At 48.4% G+C, this 19130-nt stretch overlaps 1 protein-coding gene across 3 annotated transcripts in view; it reads right to left on the minus strand.

Moving 5' to 3' along the window:
- Positions 1-5114: 5114 nt before the first annotated feature.
- PITX2 (paired like homeodomain 2) overlaps positions 5115-19130 on the minus strand; it is a 25062-nt gene continuing 11046 nt past the window's right edge. For 2 of the 3 annotated variants that reach the window (XM_017890440.1, XM_017890439.1), the window contains 2 exons: positions 8844-9049; positions 5115-6375 (listed from right to left, as the gene is read on the minus strand). In XM_017890440.1, coding sequence (XP_017745929.1) covers positions 5812-6375; positions 8844-9049 — 770 coding nt within the window. In that variant the 3' untranslated portion in view covers positions 5115-5811. Of the gene's footprint in view, positions 6376-8843; positions 9050-9932; positions 10838-19130 lie in introns of those variants that run through there. The other variant, XM_017890438.1, reaches the window with a different exon arrangement.

Here is a 19130-nt window from a genome sequence, read left to right on the forward strand (position 1 = left end):
TTCAGAGAAACAGATAAACAAGACACCACCTCATCAGATAAGAACGTCTCCCTCGATGTCACGGATTTCAAGAGGTAGCTGGAGAAGCTGAAGTCAGGAGTGTCTTGTGAATGAACATCGCCCGAGGCCCAGCACCCACAGAAGAAGGGTTCTATTTTACTCTACTTCGCTTGGTATTATTTTATTTTCTAACAAAGTGATCCGTAGTCTGCAACCTCAGGTTCTGAGAGGCAAAGCCCATTTCTTAGCGCTGGGAATGGCTTGCAGGGTCTCCACCTTTGTCCTCTCTCTCCCTTCAATCCCCCACCCCCATCCATCCCCTGAGCCCGCACACAGCGGGGTGAAGCTGTCCGGGAGACTAGTGGGCAACCAAATGTGGGCACCCTCTGAAGCAACGCCGAGAAGGCCCTGCAGTCGATCCAGGAGGACATAGAAAGATGCCATGAAGTTCAATTGGGTGCAGCAAGCCGCTCCCCACACACACTCCCTGTGATACGTGCCCAGAGAAGCAGAAGCAGTTTCGAGGGCTGTTGACACACGCAGAGCGGGGAAACTCGCCCAAGAATTGGGCTGCCACTGGTCTGAGTCCCAGATCACATTCAATAAGCTGCCCACCGCTTTCTGGGGGACAGCAGGGATGGTTCTAGGTCTCATCTTTCCAGAGCGACGAGGATAAAAGTTCCTGCCCAGGGCTGTGTGCGAGGTTGTCCCGCACTGCTGCAAACTGTCAGCGGAGGCAGAGAGGCTTTGCTGTTTCTCGAGAGAGAAAGCATTGGCAGAGGGAGTCTGGCTGTGAGGAATCCACCCCCAGGCCTTAGTGTGGGTACATCAGGTCCCAGCATCAGCAGGCCATTTCCTCAGTTGCATGAATGGAGGAAAAAACAAAACAAAACAAAACAAGACAAAACCTTGACTGTGAGCAAAGAAAATAGGAGAGGGAGAGAATGGAGGAGAAAAAGAGAGAGCACGAGGGAGGGCAAACACCTTAAACATTTTTTGCCTGAAGACTAGAAGAACTACGTCTGGAAAGATTCGTCAAAGTCCCAGGGTGCAGACACCCACCCTGCGCAGGGAGAGGCCAGAGTGTCTGCACTTCTCTTAGTCCTTCTGAAGGAAGGAAATTTAAAAAGCACCCCCACTACCATCCAAAAGTAAACACTTTGACCATGTAGTCATTACGTGTTTTTAAATGTTTTTAATTGCAAGGAATTGGGATGGCTCTTACAGCCATTCTTCTGCAGAGTAACTTAAGCTTCAAATAGCTCCTGTTTTCCACAGCTACTACTGAACTGTTAGCAATGTGTTGTTACAAAAGGAGTAGAAATGATTTTTAAAGGTAATTAAGTAGAGTTAAATATATCTTCAATGGGGTATTTCATTTCTTGCAGGATTTCTCTAATCTTCAAACAAAATCTAAAATCAACATTTACTTTTTAGAAATGCACAAAATACTCAGCACAGAAGTGAATGAAGTTATGCATCCCAAACACAGTAAATTCTGTTTTCTATCTTTTCGGATAGACAGTCAACAATGGGAAGTCCTCCCTTTGGGGAGGGGGCAGGGAAGGGTGGGAGGGGCCAAGGGTGATAAATTTTTAAGATTAGAGTAAAATTTCCCTGGGCTCATCTGCTAGAACCTGAAAAGATAAATCAGTTACATGTTTACAATGGTGTTTCTACTTAACCCTCTTTTAAAAAACTCGAATTACCATTCCCTCAAGTTCAGTTAATGCAATTGTTTGGGAAGCTGGGGAAGAAAAGCTATTTTTAAAAAACATTCCTTCTGAAAATCTGCTACCAGAAATTCCTCTCGTTTGCTTCCAGACTTCTTCAGTCAGCCACGTTTCTTGCTTCCCGGTGCGCTTGGATTAACTGCAGTTCGTCAGGGGGTTTATAAATCAATCAATAGGGAGTCTATATTCATAAAGGCCTCTGATCTAATTACACCCCCTCCTTTTTTCTCCCTCTCTAAAAAAGTTAAATCACGGAGCCAAGGACTCCCAGGGTAGCTCCGTCGATTATGGGCGGCCGGAGGCTGGGGAGTCCCGGCGACGACGGCGGAGGCGCCCGTGGATTAGGATGTGGATTGCAGGACAGACCTTTGTTTGGTCACATTCGCGACAGGGATTGGGGGAAGGGTCGTCCTCCTTCGGAATCACGCTGGATTTTTATAGACTCGCCTTAAAAGGGCTCACTCTTCACAGGGTTAATTTATAAGGCTTTCGAGGAATATTAGGACTTCGAAGACATTGTTCATATTTTCCCATTAATTTTTTTGTTACACTCCTAACCCCCATCACTACACCCCACCCCCCCTCAGCGCCTAATAGAAAGGGGTGGGGATGAGAGAAAAGCAGGCAAGGAGGCGAAGAGGATTTTGCCTTCTAATCAAACTGCTTATTCGGCCCAGGCTCTCTGACATATTTTTAAAAATTAAATTTCTAACCAAGTCGTAAACACTAAAACTCAGATTTAGGAATTGGGAGGAAGTTGAGACAATCATGGGCTGTATACACCTTTTCCCAGGTCTCCACCAATCTGAAATCGGTATTAGCGGAATGAAGAATTTGGGGCCTTGGACATTTTTTAAGAGGCTTACTTTTTTTTTTTTTTTTTTTTAATAAAACAAAACCCAAGGATAGGCCAAAGACACCGAGAGAAAAAAAGGTTCCTGAGAGTAACAGGTGAGGGATGGAAGAGGGTAGAGGGAAGAAAGCCCCCAGACGGCGGATCGCCTGCGCGGGGTTCCTGCCCTAGGCCTGGCGAAATTTTGAGCGCTCAAGGAGCGGGGCGGCGGTGGGCTGAGGCCAGTGAGGCCTAGAAGCCTCGGGGCCCAACCTCGAGCTCGCCATTTTTGAACTCAAGCGGGGGAGGTTGGTGCTCACGCTATAGATTATGTTAAAGGTTTCTTTAAGCACTTTAATACACAACTAGCTCAGAAATCATTAAGAGACCTAGAGAAGGAGAAAAAATACCCTCACACTCACCGGTAATAAGTGTTGACATGCAGCAAAAATCGATTGAGTGGAACCGAGGTGGTGGATGCAGCGACGGCTGGAGGGGGACCCGCGCAGGGGCGGGAGGGGCGAGGGGACTGACTGCACCGGCTCTGGGAGCTAGGTTTCTCTCGCAGGATGGGAAAAGGAGGTGCGGAAAGGGGCAGGCGGCCTGCGGGCTAGCGGGGATGAGAGTTGCGGGGAGAACAGAGGAGAGAGTAAAATTATTCCTTTTAGAAGTCCAAGGGAAAGGAGCTGAGGTGAGAGAAATGGCCTCTCTTAGGTCTCAAGTCTCCGCCCCCAGCCTGCACCACTCAAGTCGGGGAAGTGACAACTCTTCCTAAACCTCGACTTCCATTTTTTGTTTCCTGCAGATTGATTGATTTCCTCGCGTTGTTCTAGTTCCGCAACCAAACTAGGCCGAGGTACACCTCCTCTACCCAGAGCTCTCAAATCACTCACCAACCTGCAGGAGAACCAAATCCTCCCGGCAGGTCTCGTTAGCGCTTCCAGCCCCTATCCCCAAATCCTCTCCTCTAGCTCCTTCCTTCCCCTCCCCGCTTTGCCCCTCCCCGCCCCCTACCAGGCTGAGAGGCGAAGGTGCCAGGACCGCAGGGCCCTGCGGCTCCAGAAGCCAAAGTCCGCCCGTGGGGACCGTTTTGCTCTCCACTGCTCTCAAGCGAACAACATGGACGGAGGTGACCCTCGTCCAAAGGGCTTTTATCTGCCCCCGACTGCTGCGTGATCCCTCCGCAAGTCGGGGGCAGAGCTTTAAAAGAAAGAAAGTTAATGTGCGTTGAGCACTGATCTTAAATCGGGGACATTATCTGCGATCTCTTTAAGTGGCAGCAGCAGTTTCTTGCAGAACAAAGACTCAGTGTCTGAGCTCCAAAAGCTTCTAGGTAAAGTTTCATTCAGATGAAAGCAACTAAAGCGCGAAAACAATGATATTCTCGCTTCCAGAAAATCGGAGGTTACTTTTTGCTCTAAGTTCCCCAGTGTGGTGTTTGTTCTCGCCCACTCTGGTTGTGCGCGGGGTTGACAAGCATAACAAAAGATCTCAGCACATCCCTCCCCCCACCTCCACAACGACCCTCGTAGCGCCATGAGGATGAATTCTCTGGGACTAAGTGGTATGTGCTTCTATTTGTTATGAAATCAAATTTCACATTTTTTTAAGCTGAAAATCGCTGATAAAGGAGGATCGGGTGCTTAAAGTTCATTTAAACACTCACACCGGACTCATTCCCTGTTTAGATGTCAGAGGATGGGAGGGAGGGCCAGGGCTGTAATTCATCTTGATTTGCTTCATTGTCCTGCAGTTTGCAAACTATAATCCTGTATAATTTCAGGAACAAGCAGGTTTAGAATTAATGGGTCAATATTATTTAAAACAAAACACCGGGAGCATGACCTTTGCCTCAACTACATATTGCTCGACAAGACTCAGGAAACTCCACTCTAACCTCTCAACCCCTGGGCTCTTTGAGAAACTGAAGGGCTGTAGTTATTAGAAATCGTCTTTGTTTCTTTTAATGTCTCCAAAGGATTTGGAAATAGTAATGCAATATAACATGAAGGATCTCTCTACTTAAGCCTGAAAGATAAACGTGGAGGCCTAAATATTTTGAACCGGAGATGTTTCCTTGTAAATTTATTATAGATGTATTCCTCCTGAGAGAAATGCATATAAACTGTACATGTATAAATGCACAAATATTTCTCCAGAGCAATTTGCTAGAGGTGTGGATTTCCTCATAAAGGAGTAAACTTGAGAGTCATTCTAAGCTGACGGACTTGCTAAATTTCTTTCTCCTTTTTTCTTTCTCATATTATTTGCTAGCCATAATGGAATCCCCTGGGTTTAAGCCAAAGAAAAAATCGGGGAGACAAAATTAGATTTTGCAGCCTCCCCCCCCCCCCGCCCCCAGGAATGCCCTTTTTTTTTTTTTTAGTTTCTGACGAATGGCTATAATTTATTTCTACCAAATTTAAATAAGGATTGCTGCCTTGTATGTTTAACTAGGCAGGCAGAGGAAACTGGTTTGTTTAGGAAGCAGTGACGGAGATGCCCTGGCCAAGTTAGTGACAGAGTAGGGCAGAAAGAATCCAGACCAATTTGTATGCAGTATATTTTACTCCCATGAAATAAAACACATTTTTTTCATATTTGCTGAAAAGTAAAACAATAATATTGTACGAAATGTTATACACAGGGTAGGTTGTACATAGCAGTTTCAGAAACATCATTGCATCCACCAGAGAAACTATTCTAAAACTGATATTCACACATTTTTTATAATAATAATAATATGTTAGAAACATACAGTGTGGCATTTAGTATATACACTCCCTTGCTTGCAAGCGAAAAATCCTAATCGCTTCTGTATAACATGCTTTATTTTAAAGCCTAACCTTTAAAAACACTGTTGTGATATTACTAACTGCTTTTATAAAATTAATTTGACATTTCGATATATATACATCCTTTGTCATTTAAATGTTAACAATGCTAAACTTAAAAAATAACAAGCTTATAGTAATGTTAAAATGTCATATCCAGTCAAACACTTGTTTGTGTATGTGTCCTTGCAACTGTTGGAAATACTTGTAGTGAAAGATGTCAGACACTGAGGACATCCCTTTGAAATCAAAGGAGCTCTCTCTTTGATTCAGTGGTTTCCTTTTCTCTATATAGCTTCTCTTTCTCTCCCTTTCTTTAGTGCCCACGACCTTCTAGCATAATTCCCAGTCTTTCAAGGGCGGAGTTGCCCCATTCGGCACAGTCCTAGGATCCCCGCGCTGTGGGTGCGGCTCACACGGGCCGGTCCACTGCGTACTGGCAAGCACTCAGGTTGGAGGCCGGGTTCTGCACGCTGGCGTAGCCGAAGCTGGAGTGCTGCTTTGCTTTCAGTCTCAGGCTGGCCAGGCTCGAGTTACACGTGTCCCTATAAACATACGGAGGAGTCGGCGGCGCGTAAGGACAGGCAGGCGTCGGCACCGCGGAATTCAGCGATGGGCTGCTCAGGTTGTTCAAGTTATTCAGGCTGTTGAGACTGGAGCCCGGGACGCCCGTCACTGCTGAGGGTACCATGCTGGACGACATGCTCATGGACGAGATAGAGTTGGGTGGGGAGAACATGCTCTGCGATGACAGGGGGTTGACGTTCATAGAGTTGAAGAAGGGGAAGCTCTTGGTGGATAGGGAGGCAGATGTAAGACCCTTGGCGGCCCAGTTGTTGTAGGAGTAGCCTGGGTACATGTCATCGTAGGGCTGCATGAGCCCATTGAACTGCGGCCCGAAGCCATTCTTGCACAGCTCGGCCTGCTGATTGCGCTCTCGCTTTCTCCATTTGGCCCGACGATTCTTGAACCAAACCTGGGAGCGGTTGGGGCAAGGGAGCAAACAGATGCCACAGTGCAGATTAATAAAACTTCCATCAGAGGCCAACCCCCGCCCTCCCCCGACACACACGCTAGCACACTCACACACCCTAGCCTCGCTTCACTGCACCGCCCTGCACACCAAGCTACTAGGGCCAGCTTTCGGTTACTGGCTCGGGTCTCCACCAACCGTGGGCGATCTGGTCTGCTCTGGCCTGCGAGCTGGGACTCGGAGCTACGCCATAAACCCCAGCCGAACGCATGGAGACCTGCGGACAGCTTTATCACTCAGTCAGGCTTTTCTCCAGGTCCAAAAACACTTAATGTAAAATAAACGCGGGGCAGCAGGCTTTTCCAACCCTTCTCAGGACACCTTGCAAAGTTGCTTCCATTCCGAAGCCGCAGACCCACGGATAAGAAGAAGCGGCTGGAAGGGCACTAGAGGACCCTCTTCCTCCCTTGCAACTCCTCCCTCCCCTCCCTGACCTCCACTGTCGTCCCCCACCTCCTGGTACGTGCTCCCTTAATAGGGACTAGGCCGCCGACACCCTTTCTCGCCTAGCAAAACAACCAAATAAAGAGCAAAAGACCAACTCTCCGTCAGCTCGTTAACTCCAGGAGCTTGGCATATTAAACTCTGGGAACCCGGAAAGAGTAGTTCTGCAGATTCCCCCTCCTTTCGCTCCGTCCCCTCTTTACCCTAAGCCCACCACAGGCATGGCCCGCGCGCCAGGCCCAGGCCGGTCGTTTGGCCTTGCAGGCGGCCGCCCAGGCCGGCCGGCCCCCACCCGTGTCCGGTGGCCCAGCCGCAACCCCGCTCCCAATCCACATCAGGCCTCCCCGTCGCCCCAGACGGCGGCTTTTGTGTATTGGAGCGAGGCCTGGCCTGAGATCTCCGAGCTGACACCGGTGATGTTTCACATTACACATCTCCGCCGGGTCCAGCCGTGTAATCCTTTTCTCTTTTTCCTTTCATTCTTGATTTCCTTTTTATCCCCTTTCCTCTTTGCTCCCCACTGCTATAAAAAGCACGCCTCACTCCCACTTGGCTCGACAAGCAGCCGCCCTGGAAGGAGAGGCAGCTGCAAGAAGAGCCCAGCGCCACCGCTACAGAGCACTAGGGCGGAGCTGCGGAATAGCGGGCGGGGTGGGAGGGCGTTTTCGAAGGATCCCAGAAAACCCATAGACTCTGTCTTTATTTTAATTACTTGCCATTTCTACCCCAGACCATCTAAACTTTGCCCAGGCGAGAAGAGTAAGTGAGAGGCCCGTTCCCCTGATGCGCAAGAGAGCTAATGAAAGACTGACCTTGCTCAAAACCACTCCGCCCAGGACCCAGCTGTGGCTCTGGGCAGTTAAACTAAAACCATTTTCAACTTCTTCCCGGCCTTTTATTTACCAGCATAGCCTCATGCCTTGCACAAATGCCACCCAGAGAGTGTCTTCGTTCCCTCTGATTTGGGAAAGCATTTTGGTCTTTATTCTTTTTATCATTGTTGTTTTCTTCTTTTTGCTTTCTCTGCTCTAACTGGGGGCTTTACTTTTCCTACCCAGAGCACTTAACTTTTTTTTTTTCTTTTAACAGCAAAGCCTCTGGATGCCGCTTGATTTGCTTGATTCTGTTTTCTGCTCCAGAATCCTAACAAATTTGGAATCTTCCACCGACCAGCATAACCCAGGACGTTGCTATTGGGTAATTTATTTAAGCTCATTTTTGCCAATCCATAAAGTACACATTTGCTACAAAGTTAAGGTAAGCCCTTTTTACAAAACTACGATTATAATTTAGAGGAGGGGTGTGAGTTTCAATCTCCAGAGTTCAACTCCTGAAATAAGATAAATAAACCAAGCTGAAAAGTCTTTTTTCATTTTTTCTTTCTCCTTCTAAGAGGACTAGCAGTTGTGTATTAAAACTTGGCCCCCGGAGATCACAAAACTAGGAAGTAGGGTGTATGGAAGAGATCTGAATGACCGAAAAAAAACGTAAAGAAAGTGTAAGAAGCGCGAACCCAGGAGGGAAAAAGCGGGGACAGGGCCGGCACAAAGGTTTCCCAGCGAGGGCCAACTCGTGTGTGTCTCTGGCGGGTTTTCCTTGTTAAAGGCGCACAGGTTGGAGCCTGTTCGCGGCTCTTGGCCTGGTAGGGATTTTATTAGCTCTGGTCTGGCAATTGCAAGCCAGGAACACAACGCCCTGTGCAGGGGATTGCCCACGCAGCCCGCCTCCTAAGGTCGCGGGATGGCGGGGCAGTGAGCCGGTGCCGTTCCAGGAGCCTGCGCCCGGGCGGCAGTCCTGTCGGCCTCGGAGAGGGAAGTGTAATCTCGCAACCAGGCCGCCGCGAGGCCTTCTGCCTTTGCAAAGCTGCGCCCCACCGGCGCCCTCCCACATTCCCTCCTGGTCTACTTGGTCTGTACGTCCGCAACATCCTCCCCCTTATCCCTCCCAGACTCCGTGCTGGCTCCTACCCGGACTCGGGCTTCCGTAAGGTTGGTCCACACAGCGATTTCTTCGCGTGTGGACATGTCCGGGTAGCGATTCCTCTGGAAAGTGGCCTCCAGCTCCTGGAGTTGCTGGCTGGTAAAGTGAGTCCGCTGCCGCCTTTGCCGCTTCTTCTTGGACGGGTCCTCGGCGCCCACGTCCTCATTCTTCCCCTGCTGGCTTTTATCCTTCTCTGAAAACGAAACACACACAGTTTCCCGTCAGCATGCCCACCTGCAACACGAACGCCAACTGGACCGGCAGCAGCTGTGGAAGAAAGAGCTGGGCTGCCTGGCGCCGGAGAAGGGTGAGCGCGGCGGCTCCGGGCGGCGAGGAGCTCTACGCCTGTGGGGTGTGAGGGCGCGAGTGTGGGTGTCCGTGCCCCATCTCCTCCCCTCCCCCAGCGCCGCACGTTTTATTTACATGTTTATCTCGCCGCAGCGGCACATTCACTTTTATAGACTGTGCTTTCAAGTATATTTATACACCTTTGCGCAGACACACCAAATCTCCTGGGACTCGCACACGCGCGCGGCTTACAGACCCCCTCCCCCCTCGCAGAAAGCTCAGATTTCCATGCGGTTTGGGAAGGCTAGGAAAAGATGTGGGGATTCGGTTGGGCACCCAAATTTGCCGGCCCTTTCGAAGAAAAAAAATAATGCCTCTTCGCGAAGGGCATTTCTGAGTGGTTTTAGACAATTTCCTAACGAGTGGAGCTCCTCGGGAGCTGAAAGCCGAGAGGAAAACAGGGACAGAGGTGGGGCGGCCTCGGAAGGTCCTCGAATCGAGATGCTGGGATTTTTGTGACCCAGGAAACAGAAGGGAGGCCAGGGTAGGCAGAGAGGGCGGCAGAAAGGCTCGCGCCGTTAGCGCTCGAGGAGGTGGGCTGGTTGAGGGAGAACTAAAGGGATGCGGGGTAGTCAAAATTCCGGCTCCCGGAAGTTCTGCGGAGAGCCAGGCGAACGACCACTCCCACCACGCCTCCCCCAGGAGGGACTGACTTCCTTGGGGTGAGAGGGAGCGGGTGGCGCGGGGCAGCTGAGCTGGAATGTCTGCAGGGCGGCCCGGCGCCTTACCTGCGGCCTCCGGGCTGGAGGTGTCGGAGATAGTGTGCACCTCCAGCCTGTGCTTGGAGGAGTCCAGGGAGCGGGGCTGACCGGGAGCCAGAACCGAAGCCATGGGTAACGGCTGGGGATGGTGACAGGAGGAGGATGAGGAGACGGCCGACAGCTTGGTCCCTGCTGCTCGGTGCTCCAAGTGAAGCGGGCCTTTCATGCAGTTCATGGACGAGGGAGCGCGCCGCTCTACCAGTCCTGGGCTGCTGCCCCGCCGAGCCCCCGTAGCCGCCGCTGTCCACTCCGGGTCGCGCTCTAGGCGCAGAGTTTCCCCGCTGCGGGCAGAGCCAGGGGACGCAACCCCCGCCGAGTTCTCAAGGCAAGCTGCCCCCGTCTCCTCCGGAAGGCTCAAGCGAAAAAGTCCGGAGACCGAAAGTCAGCGGGCAAACGAAGACATGGGATGCAGGCAGAAGGGCACCACTCGGAGAGTCTTTAGGGAGCAGGCTTCCAAGCTCCAAAGCGAAATAAGAGTGGGCAAAGACCCCCTTCTTCTCTCCCTCCCTCCCCCAAAAACCCCTCCAATAAGGAAAGCTAACGCAGACCGCGCTCTGCCCACCCCCCACGCGGCAGCCCTGACAGCGAAGTGTCAAGAGTGACAGGGACAGGTAGCTGATATTAGATCCCCTGCGGCAGCGGCAGCCGCTGTAGCAACGACGCTGCCCTCGGAGCGCACCCTCCGCAACGCGCACACGCACACCCCCCGGGCGGTCGAACAGAAGCCGGGCCTCGCCGCAGCTCAGCTCCAGGCACCCAGGCGAGCGTCAGACCAGATCTGCGGCTCCGCGCTTCCCTGTTGGCCTAACATCTTAAAACCAGAGGCGGGCTTCCTGGGGCCGAGACGTCACTCCGCCGCGGCCCTCCCCAGCCCTCTCCGCCTCCGCCTCCGCCTCCTCCCAGACCCTTCTCCGGGTAGGAGTGACGTGACTCCGCACCAATCAGAACTCCCCGAGACGCGGTGGAGGGACTGTCCTGCCTGCACCTATCAACAGTGCGGGGCCGGGCTAATGCCTCGCCGTGCCCACTAGGTCTACACAGGCACGCTCCCGGGAATTCTGCTCCTGCCCAGCCCAAGGCGATCTGGCTTTTAGTACGAACCCAAAGGTGAAGAGATGAGGCTAGGAGTCGAAGGCTTGGGAGAAGAGAGTGGAAAGTTCAAGGGCTGAAAGGTACAAGGATCAACAAACCCCCTCTTTGTGTCTCACTACATCCATTTCCAATCCCCACCCCATATAAAAGGAGACATGCTACTTAAAATTAGAAAATTTGAAAAACAGTAACAAATCACCTCTCTGATCTTAAATTTTCCAAACAGCCTGTCAAGTGAATGCTGCGCTAATCTGAAGAAGCTCGACTTTAATTGCAAAGAAGACAGCCCTGAAAAGGCAGGCTAATAAATTAGAAATCGAGAAGCAAATGGACCCGTCAAAAGAAAATTACCTTGACTTTAAAAGAACAACTGTTTGGTGGTTCACTCTGGATTTATACAAGAATAAAAAGTCGCCTCAGATCACGTTCTCTGTGATGCTTATTAGTCCCCGGACAGAAAACACACAATAGAATAGAAACACTAGCCCAGCATTTTCAAAACGCTGAAAGCTTATCCATTCTACTTAACGTTGATTAAGACACATATCCTAGATCTTTCACATTCCTTGTACACTGTATTAAGCTCGTCCTAACCCGAGAGAGGCACGCTTTAAATTCGACTCTCTTGTTTACTTTATTATCAATCAGATTCAAATCCATAAAGCCTGTAGAATCAACAACCTTGAGCTAATTATATATGAAATATGCCTTAATGAATTTCCATACAATTAAGAATGTTGCCAAATAACCAATTTCAAGGATAATTTTTAACAGTCCTTTTCTTTTCCCAGTGAGCTCAAGGCCGTCTTGAGCCGTTAAAGTCCAAACAGGCAGCAAGGGGTGTGTGTGGGCTAAGGGCGAAAAGCCTAGAACAGCTCTCAACTAGGAAAAGCAAAGCCTTATTTATTTATTTATATAAAACAACAACCAAAAAAATCACCTTTGGAGACATCAACTCTTTATAGCACTGTTTCCAAGTAAATTTAATTTCCAAATAAATTAAAGAAAGAAATCCAAACGTATTCAAAATAATTTTTGAAAGTCCTTTTGTCCCCCAGCATAGGTCAGCTGGAGAGGACAAACTAATCTCCCTGGGTTTCTGCATTGACGATTGTTTTATTGTGGAGTTAGTGTTATCATCTCTGAATGTGTATTTGTTTGACGTTACAGTCAATGATTTGCAGTGCCAGCATGAAGTATCTCGAAAACACTCCCTCCTTGTCCTTGTTCACAAGATTGGGAAACTTATTCAGTGTGGAACAAAGTGGATGAAGCAGACTACAAATATATTTGCAATTTATGTGTCTCTCCTTTGCCCTGTCCACCCCCAAACCCTGTCTGCAACTCCTCCCCATTTTAAACTTGTAGTCCAAAGACCCAAATGAGAACTGTTCTTCAATCTTTCTTCACCAGTATCATCCCACTTTAAGAGTAATTTAGCTACAGGAGAGGAATTTCTTCCTAGTAAGATTTAAATCAGCATTTCTGCTTTTAACCTTTTATTCCACTTTACCCCATTCCACACATACAGACACCTGCTCAGAGTGGAATACATCCTCATGTGACAGGTCTGCATTAGCTGAGGCTCATACATCCAGCTATATTAGGTCCTGCAATCTTATCACTAAATTATACACATTACACCAGCAGCCTGTTGGTAAAGAAGGTTAAATTAATTTACATTCTGCTCATTATCTGGTGCTTAAATGACGTATTTTATCCCTGAGATTTGGCGGAGAATCTCCTTCTCAGACCCCACAGCATTTCACTGAAGACAATGCTCTTACATTTGTAGTGGTTTTTAATCTGATAAGACTCTAATTTGCTTAAGTCTTTTAAATAAGGGTTTTAAATGTTTCTAGCCATTTTCTTATTGAATTTCCTCTAATTCCCCCAAGATCATAAAGTATATGTGTAAAGTAAATATTTCCTCCCATCGCACTGCCAGCCAATGACCTATAACTAAGTCAATAAGAATCCAGCTCTTTTCTGCCCAATGTGTTTACTAATCATATTCCAGTTTCTTCTTTCAAACCTCAGAATAGCTCTGGTCCCCACAATACCATGCCCCTTTAAAGCTTCATTTCATGAAGGGACTCCATCACATTAAAGAATGAAAAAAATCTCCACTGTAGTTAGTATACACAGCCCCTCACTCCTTGTTTTTCAAGATTCAAACCCCAGAGCTGCAAATATTTTTGGAAGCTTGGGTGTTAATGTCTTATTTTAGAAAGCCGAGAAGTTCCACAGAGCCATATAGCTTTCTAACCCCGTCTCTCATAAACCCACAGAATTTTGATTTAAGCTCTGGTGGCTCCACTCTACTGATGGAACTTTCATCACGGCAAATATACATGCACGAAGGACCTCAATCAGCCTCCAAAGTGGTTGAAAAACCCAAGGGCACGTGACCGCTCCTCATAGTACCAACATGTGGGAGACGTTGGAAGCACTGGGGATCAGCAGGCAGCCTAGACGCCTAAAAAGATAAGGAGTCCTAACTTGTGTGGACCCATTGAAGTCAAGTGGTGAATAAAGACCATTATCTAGAGAATTCAGATTACGGTAAAAGCAAAACCATATCTATTTGTATATATATTCACATCCATTTTATATTACAGACACACACACACACACACACACACACACTGGCTCTGTAAACAACTGACTCAAAGTGAGGATTTTCTTTGCATTTTTCCAGCAGGAATTTCAACATTCTCCTAATCTCCTAATCACTTTACACACTCACAGCAGCGGCTATTGGGTGACATTCTTCTCAGGCCCCCTGTGTGGCAGGACACCAACATGATAAGTCTGCATGGGGAAAAGGAGGTGTGTGGTGGGAACTAAGAAACACTGTCCAGTGAAAACTCTGTGGCATGGTGGTGGTTGATTTTGGAGATTTAATGTACATAAGACTTGTGGGTGCACAGGCATAGGCAGTATAGATGAGAAAGGGGCCAGAAGTCAAGAAATCTTGTGCATTTTGTGATTATAGCACTACTGTGACCTCTGGCTAAGTTCTTCTTAATTGGTTTTAGAAATTACTGTGAGTTCAGCCTCTAACATAGAAGTTTCCAATACGGAGAACATCAGTGGGATCCTTGTAGGAAAACTGGAGTTGCTGCATGGCTTACGTGGGGCAAAGAAGGAAAGCCCAGTGCAGGCATGAGGTTTTGAGTCTCAGAGACATCAGGGGTTGTCTCGATTGGAGTTTCTTGCTTATTATTTCAAAGAAAGACCCTAGATGAGGGAAATGCGTGACACGGGGTCAGCCATGTTTTGTGCTGGTATTTACCACTGATTACCAGTCTTAAAGTCTTATTTAATTTCACACTCTTCAGTGTTAGTTATGCAAAGTCCCTCTGGCCATGGTGGTTAGCGGTTGGGCTGCGCCGCCAAACTCTCCGTGTCAATGACCCAGGTCTGGCCTGGGACTCAACCAAGTGATCTCTGACTTTTGGAAAGAGTCTGTCTTCAGAGTTCACCCAGAAGATGGCTTAATCAGATATCTCCCTGAGCTGTCAGGCCTTAGAGGGGTGGGAGTCCTGCCTGGCCCAAGCCAGCTCAAGGGCAAGGCCTGCCTGGACTCAGCTTGGAACCACGTGATGGGCGTGAGTGTGTGAGCTCCTGGTAAAGCACAGAGGTCAGATGGAGACCTTGCACCCTGCCCGAGAAGTGCCCTACCCCCTCCACTATCTGGCTTTTCTCTGCATGCAAACCAAGCTGAAAACCATCCACTACCCACCACCCCTCATAGCCATGGAACCAAATAACACAGAAATTAAAAGCTTCACTGTAGCTGTCCTTTTCCCCATTTCCTAAATGGAATTTAAAAAGCTCTGACTTGTCAAAAGGAGAGGATTATTTTCTGAATCGGAACTCTGTAGATATACTGAGCAACAGCCACCCTCTCTGGGTCCCTGCAAATGGTACCCATCCTTCCATCCCACAGCTCTAGTTGCTCAACCGTTTGAGATTTGGGGTAACTAGCTGGGGGAACAGTGTTCAGATGGCAGTGGGAGTTACCACCTCACACTGGCCTGGGGAAGAGAAGGGAGATTAGAGGAGGGGGCATTTGCTAAAATCACTCCACGAACATGCCGTTAATGCTTCCTCACATTTGCATGTTACCGTCACAGTTTTCCTAGGTGTCCCCGAATCTCCAGAAAGCAACTACTCGCCAAACTAAGTAAGATAAGGAGAATGGTATAGCACATGTGTTGGAAGAAGGGGAAAGGAGGGTGGAATATGAAATCGAGCATAGTTATCCAGGTCAGGAAAGAAGGAAGTGGCAAGGGGCTAAATGAAGTCCCCTCTCACTTTTTTAAACAACAGTTGGATTAAACGCTCATCTATCTTCCTCTTTTTCTCTTTTCTTCCCTCTCCAGCACATGTCCATCTCCCTTTTCGATTTCTTTTGCTCTCCCTTCTTTCTGTTTTCTCTCTCCCAGACATGCTGGTAGCTAACATTCGGCATTAGTTGTCATGGTGACCATAAATCACATAAATCCAAAAATACCCACCTATAATCTGAGATGAAGCTTTTATTTCCCTAGCGAAATAATATTTTAAAAGCTGTCAGCTGACAAAAAAAAGGAACCCACCTCATTGCAGTAACCCAAGTCATATATTACTTCTAAAGGTTTAAATTAAAATGTCAGCCTGTTAAAAACATGCTGGTAGAGTCTTGGACACTCTTCCTGTCAGATCCTCACAAAGAAGTTGACTCTGTCATTCCTGGTCGCTCTTTAACATACACACACAATTCTGTATGCTCTCTCCCTTTCTATTAATTTCTTCCTCCCCTACCAACTACTTTAGCTCTCAAAGACTGTATGTATTGGGTTCTAAAAGAAAGGAATCTCCTCCTGGATCAGAAAAGGGCCTCATTGGTTGCTGAAGTGAAAGATGTGGGGTTTGTGGGGAAAGGTTATTAGGACTATAGTGGCGGTGGTGGTAGGAGGTCATCCTAGAGGAGTTAAGAAGAAAAAAACAATGCAGGGAGAAGGACTGGAGGTGGAAAGACAGAGTAACAGAAAACTGAGCAGGGTGGTCAGGTGCTGTGGTGAAGTCTAGCCCCGAAATGGTAGGTATATATTCTCCCACTCCTGCCTTTTTCTCCTCGGAGAGAAAACTTTCCCAATCAGAGACCCTGGGGGGTAGGAGGCGGGCAAACGCCGCTGCAGTTGGGCCTTTTGTCTTCTACCTTGGGCTTGTTGTCTTTTGCCTATCTTGGATTACAGGGTATTCGCCTAGATGAAGAGCCATTAATTACCCATTCAGTCAATATTAGGAAGACGACAAAGCTTTTTACATAGGATTAAGAAGACATCAGATTGTTCCATTAGTATATTCCTGCTCACGAATAAGCTTTCGTTATACATTTCCTTTTCCCTCGAGCCGCTCTAACAACTGCTGCATATATTAGCAGCGGGCGGTGCTGTATAACAGCCGAACCAGCCTTAAGAAACTTTGTGTACCGAGTCAGCAGCGAGGAACGCGACCTGTAAAGACCACCTTTGCGGGTAGGGATCCGCAGGGACTGACTACCTTGGGACAATTGGTACAATTTCCCCAGGTGGTGAAAAACCACAAAGCCGTGGGGCACCTTTCCAGTGAGCTGCAGATTTGACTGGGGGCGTGCGGGGGGACAGGGAGAGGGGAGAATGGGATGGTGGAGGTCGGGGTAGGAAAGAAAATGTAAAATTATCCTTACCCCTATTTTGTTGCTTTTTCCTCAAGCCTCATGCCCCCTTCAGCAAGCACCTGTCCCTTCGGCGCTAGCCACAGTTAGAGTTCTCCACCTTTTCTCTACACATCCCCTTCTTTCTGACAAGGCTCAGGACCTTGGTCACTAATCCACGCACCACCATTTTGCGTTTTGCTACAGACGGTCTGGGTTGATCTCGCTGGTGTCCGCGTTGGGATTAAAATCGCTTCATAACGGAGAGGAAAACGGGGTTATTTGCTTTCAGGGGGTATATTAGGAGTCCACGTAGTATATGCTCCGCAAACATTCCCTGATTGAATGAGAGGCGCAGGGGCGGGGGGCGGAGAGGAGTCTGTGGCCCCCGAGGCGGCTAGGATTAACCCAGGTCCTTCGAAGAAGGCTGGGACCGAGCTGCTGCCGCGTGTGAAGGTGTGTGTCGCGGCTGGAGGTGCCACAACGGGCCGTGGAGCCCACCTCCCAGAGGGAGGAAGTCTGTGCACACCAGAGACTTCGGTCGAACACTTTCAGCCCATCCACTGGGCCAAAGCTATTTAACAATGTGTTCCTGAGGGAGGCCCGGGGAACAGGCGTCAGGTCCAAAGGGGCTGCAGCACAGTCCGATTTCAGCACGGAACCCAGAGCCGCCACCCCGAAACTTTTTGAGCCAGTGACAGGGGAGGGTCAATCCATCCTCCTCCTGAAGGTGAAGACCATTTTATGAGTTCCACAAGATGAAGGCACCTTTCAGGACCCTCAAAGCAAGAAAAGCCAAAGAAAGGCCTCTTTACTCTAGGGGGTCATTCTCAACTGGCTTCTGCACCATCTTCTGCTAGCTGCGTCCACCCTCTCAAACCTCTGGCTTTTAGGGGTCTCCAGTTGCTCTCGTGCTAGCCCCGTTTCGGGGTTCTATCCAGGCTGGGCATCCAGCTGGATAGAATACCCAATGGGTATCAAGGACACTGGGACTCACTTGGGAAGGAAGGCAGAGCCTGGACGGCTTAGAGGTGGACTCTGCCTATACAAAACGTTTAATCTTTAACGAGGACATGGTATTTTGGGGGGTTGGGGAGCAGAGGCGGAGAGGGTAGCGTTATAGACTATCATGGTCCTTTAAAGAAATCATATGTCATTGTGAACATTTTTCTTTAAAAGCAAAGAAAACTTAAAAAAATACAAGAAATAAATCCTTTTGTTTTACAAGCAGGCTGTGGTCAGGACTTTGGATATTCCAGAAGTTAACTTATAATCAGGGAAGGATAGGTACTCCGTCAACTTTTCCTTCAGCAGTGCTGTAACTTTGCCCATTCACGTGTGATTTTTTTTTTTTTTGGTTTTGTCTACTAGTTCCTTAAAAGCCAATTAAATTAAGATTTTCAGCATTTCTTCTCATTACATGCCTTTTCGTAATTAATGGCATTAAACGTGTTTGGGCAGCAATTTTTCTTTTCGGTCTAAAAGTAGAAAACAGACACATTGAGTGTAGGGGAAGAGCCTTTCACGTGCACTAAAATAGTGCGGGCCTCAAAGTAATGGTTAAGAAAGCAATCATTCACTATTTCTAGTTCTTTATTAGCTAGTTACCGAAAGAGAACGACCAGGGGTGCCTGCCCGGCTTGTGACTGGCGCAAGCAAGACTCCTCGGCTCTTAGCCGTTTCCTGCTGACATAGGAGGATCCCATCCCACCGTAGGCTTCTCCACCTGTCCTCGGAATGCATTCCCCATGTCTAGGAAACCCGGGGTGGGGACTGGGGGAAAGAGGAGACATTTTGTGTCTCTCTGGCTCCCCGCACAATAAGAAATGTCAGCCTCGGCTTGGCGACTGCGAGCCCGCCCTGCGCGAAGCGAGATTGAGGAGATCCTCTAGTCTGACCGGAGCCAGGGCTGAGCCCGCACAAAGCATTCTCCCCAGAAGTCATTGCTGCTCTTGATTTTTAACCATATCCCAAATATACCACGGTCTAATAATTTATTTTTACTACCTATTATCAAACAGAAGAAGAATTTAACACAATCTAAATGACAGAAATCACACGACGTTATCTCTGCATTGCCCCCATTTAACCCCATGGGGTTAATCCCGGGCAAGTGAGCGTTTAACTGGCCCAGCAGGGCGACTGGCGGTGTAGTGCAGTGTCCAGGCGTGAAGCACCAGACCACTTTAGACGCTCCATTTCAACAAATGATCATTTTCTCTCAGATTCACGGGGAAACTCCAATGCAAGATCTTTGTTTTCTTCTTAGTAATACGATTTGTTTTTTTGGCCGGGGTCCCAAATCATCCCCCCATCCCATATTACATTTGTATTCTTACACTTTAATCCGGAAAGAGGGGGTTAGGGGCTGAGGGCTGTCGGGGGGG

Source organism: Rhinopithecus bieti, unplaced genomic scaffold (assembly GCF_001698545.2).
Source record: "Rhinopithecus bieti isolate Rb0 unplaced genomic scaffold, ASM169854v2 scaffold_19840, whole genome shotgun sequence".
Taxonomy (NCBI): Eukaryota; Metazoa; Chordata; class Mammalia; order Primates; family Cercopithecidae; genus Rhinopithecus; species Rhinopithecus bieti.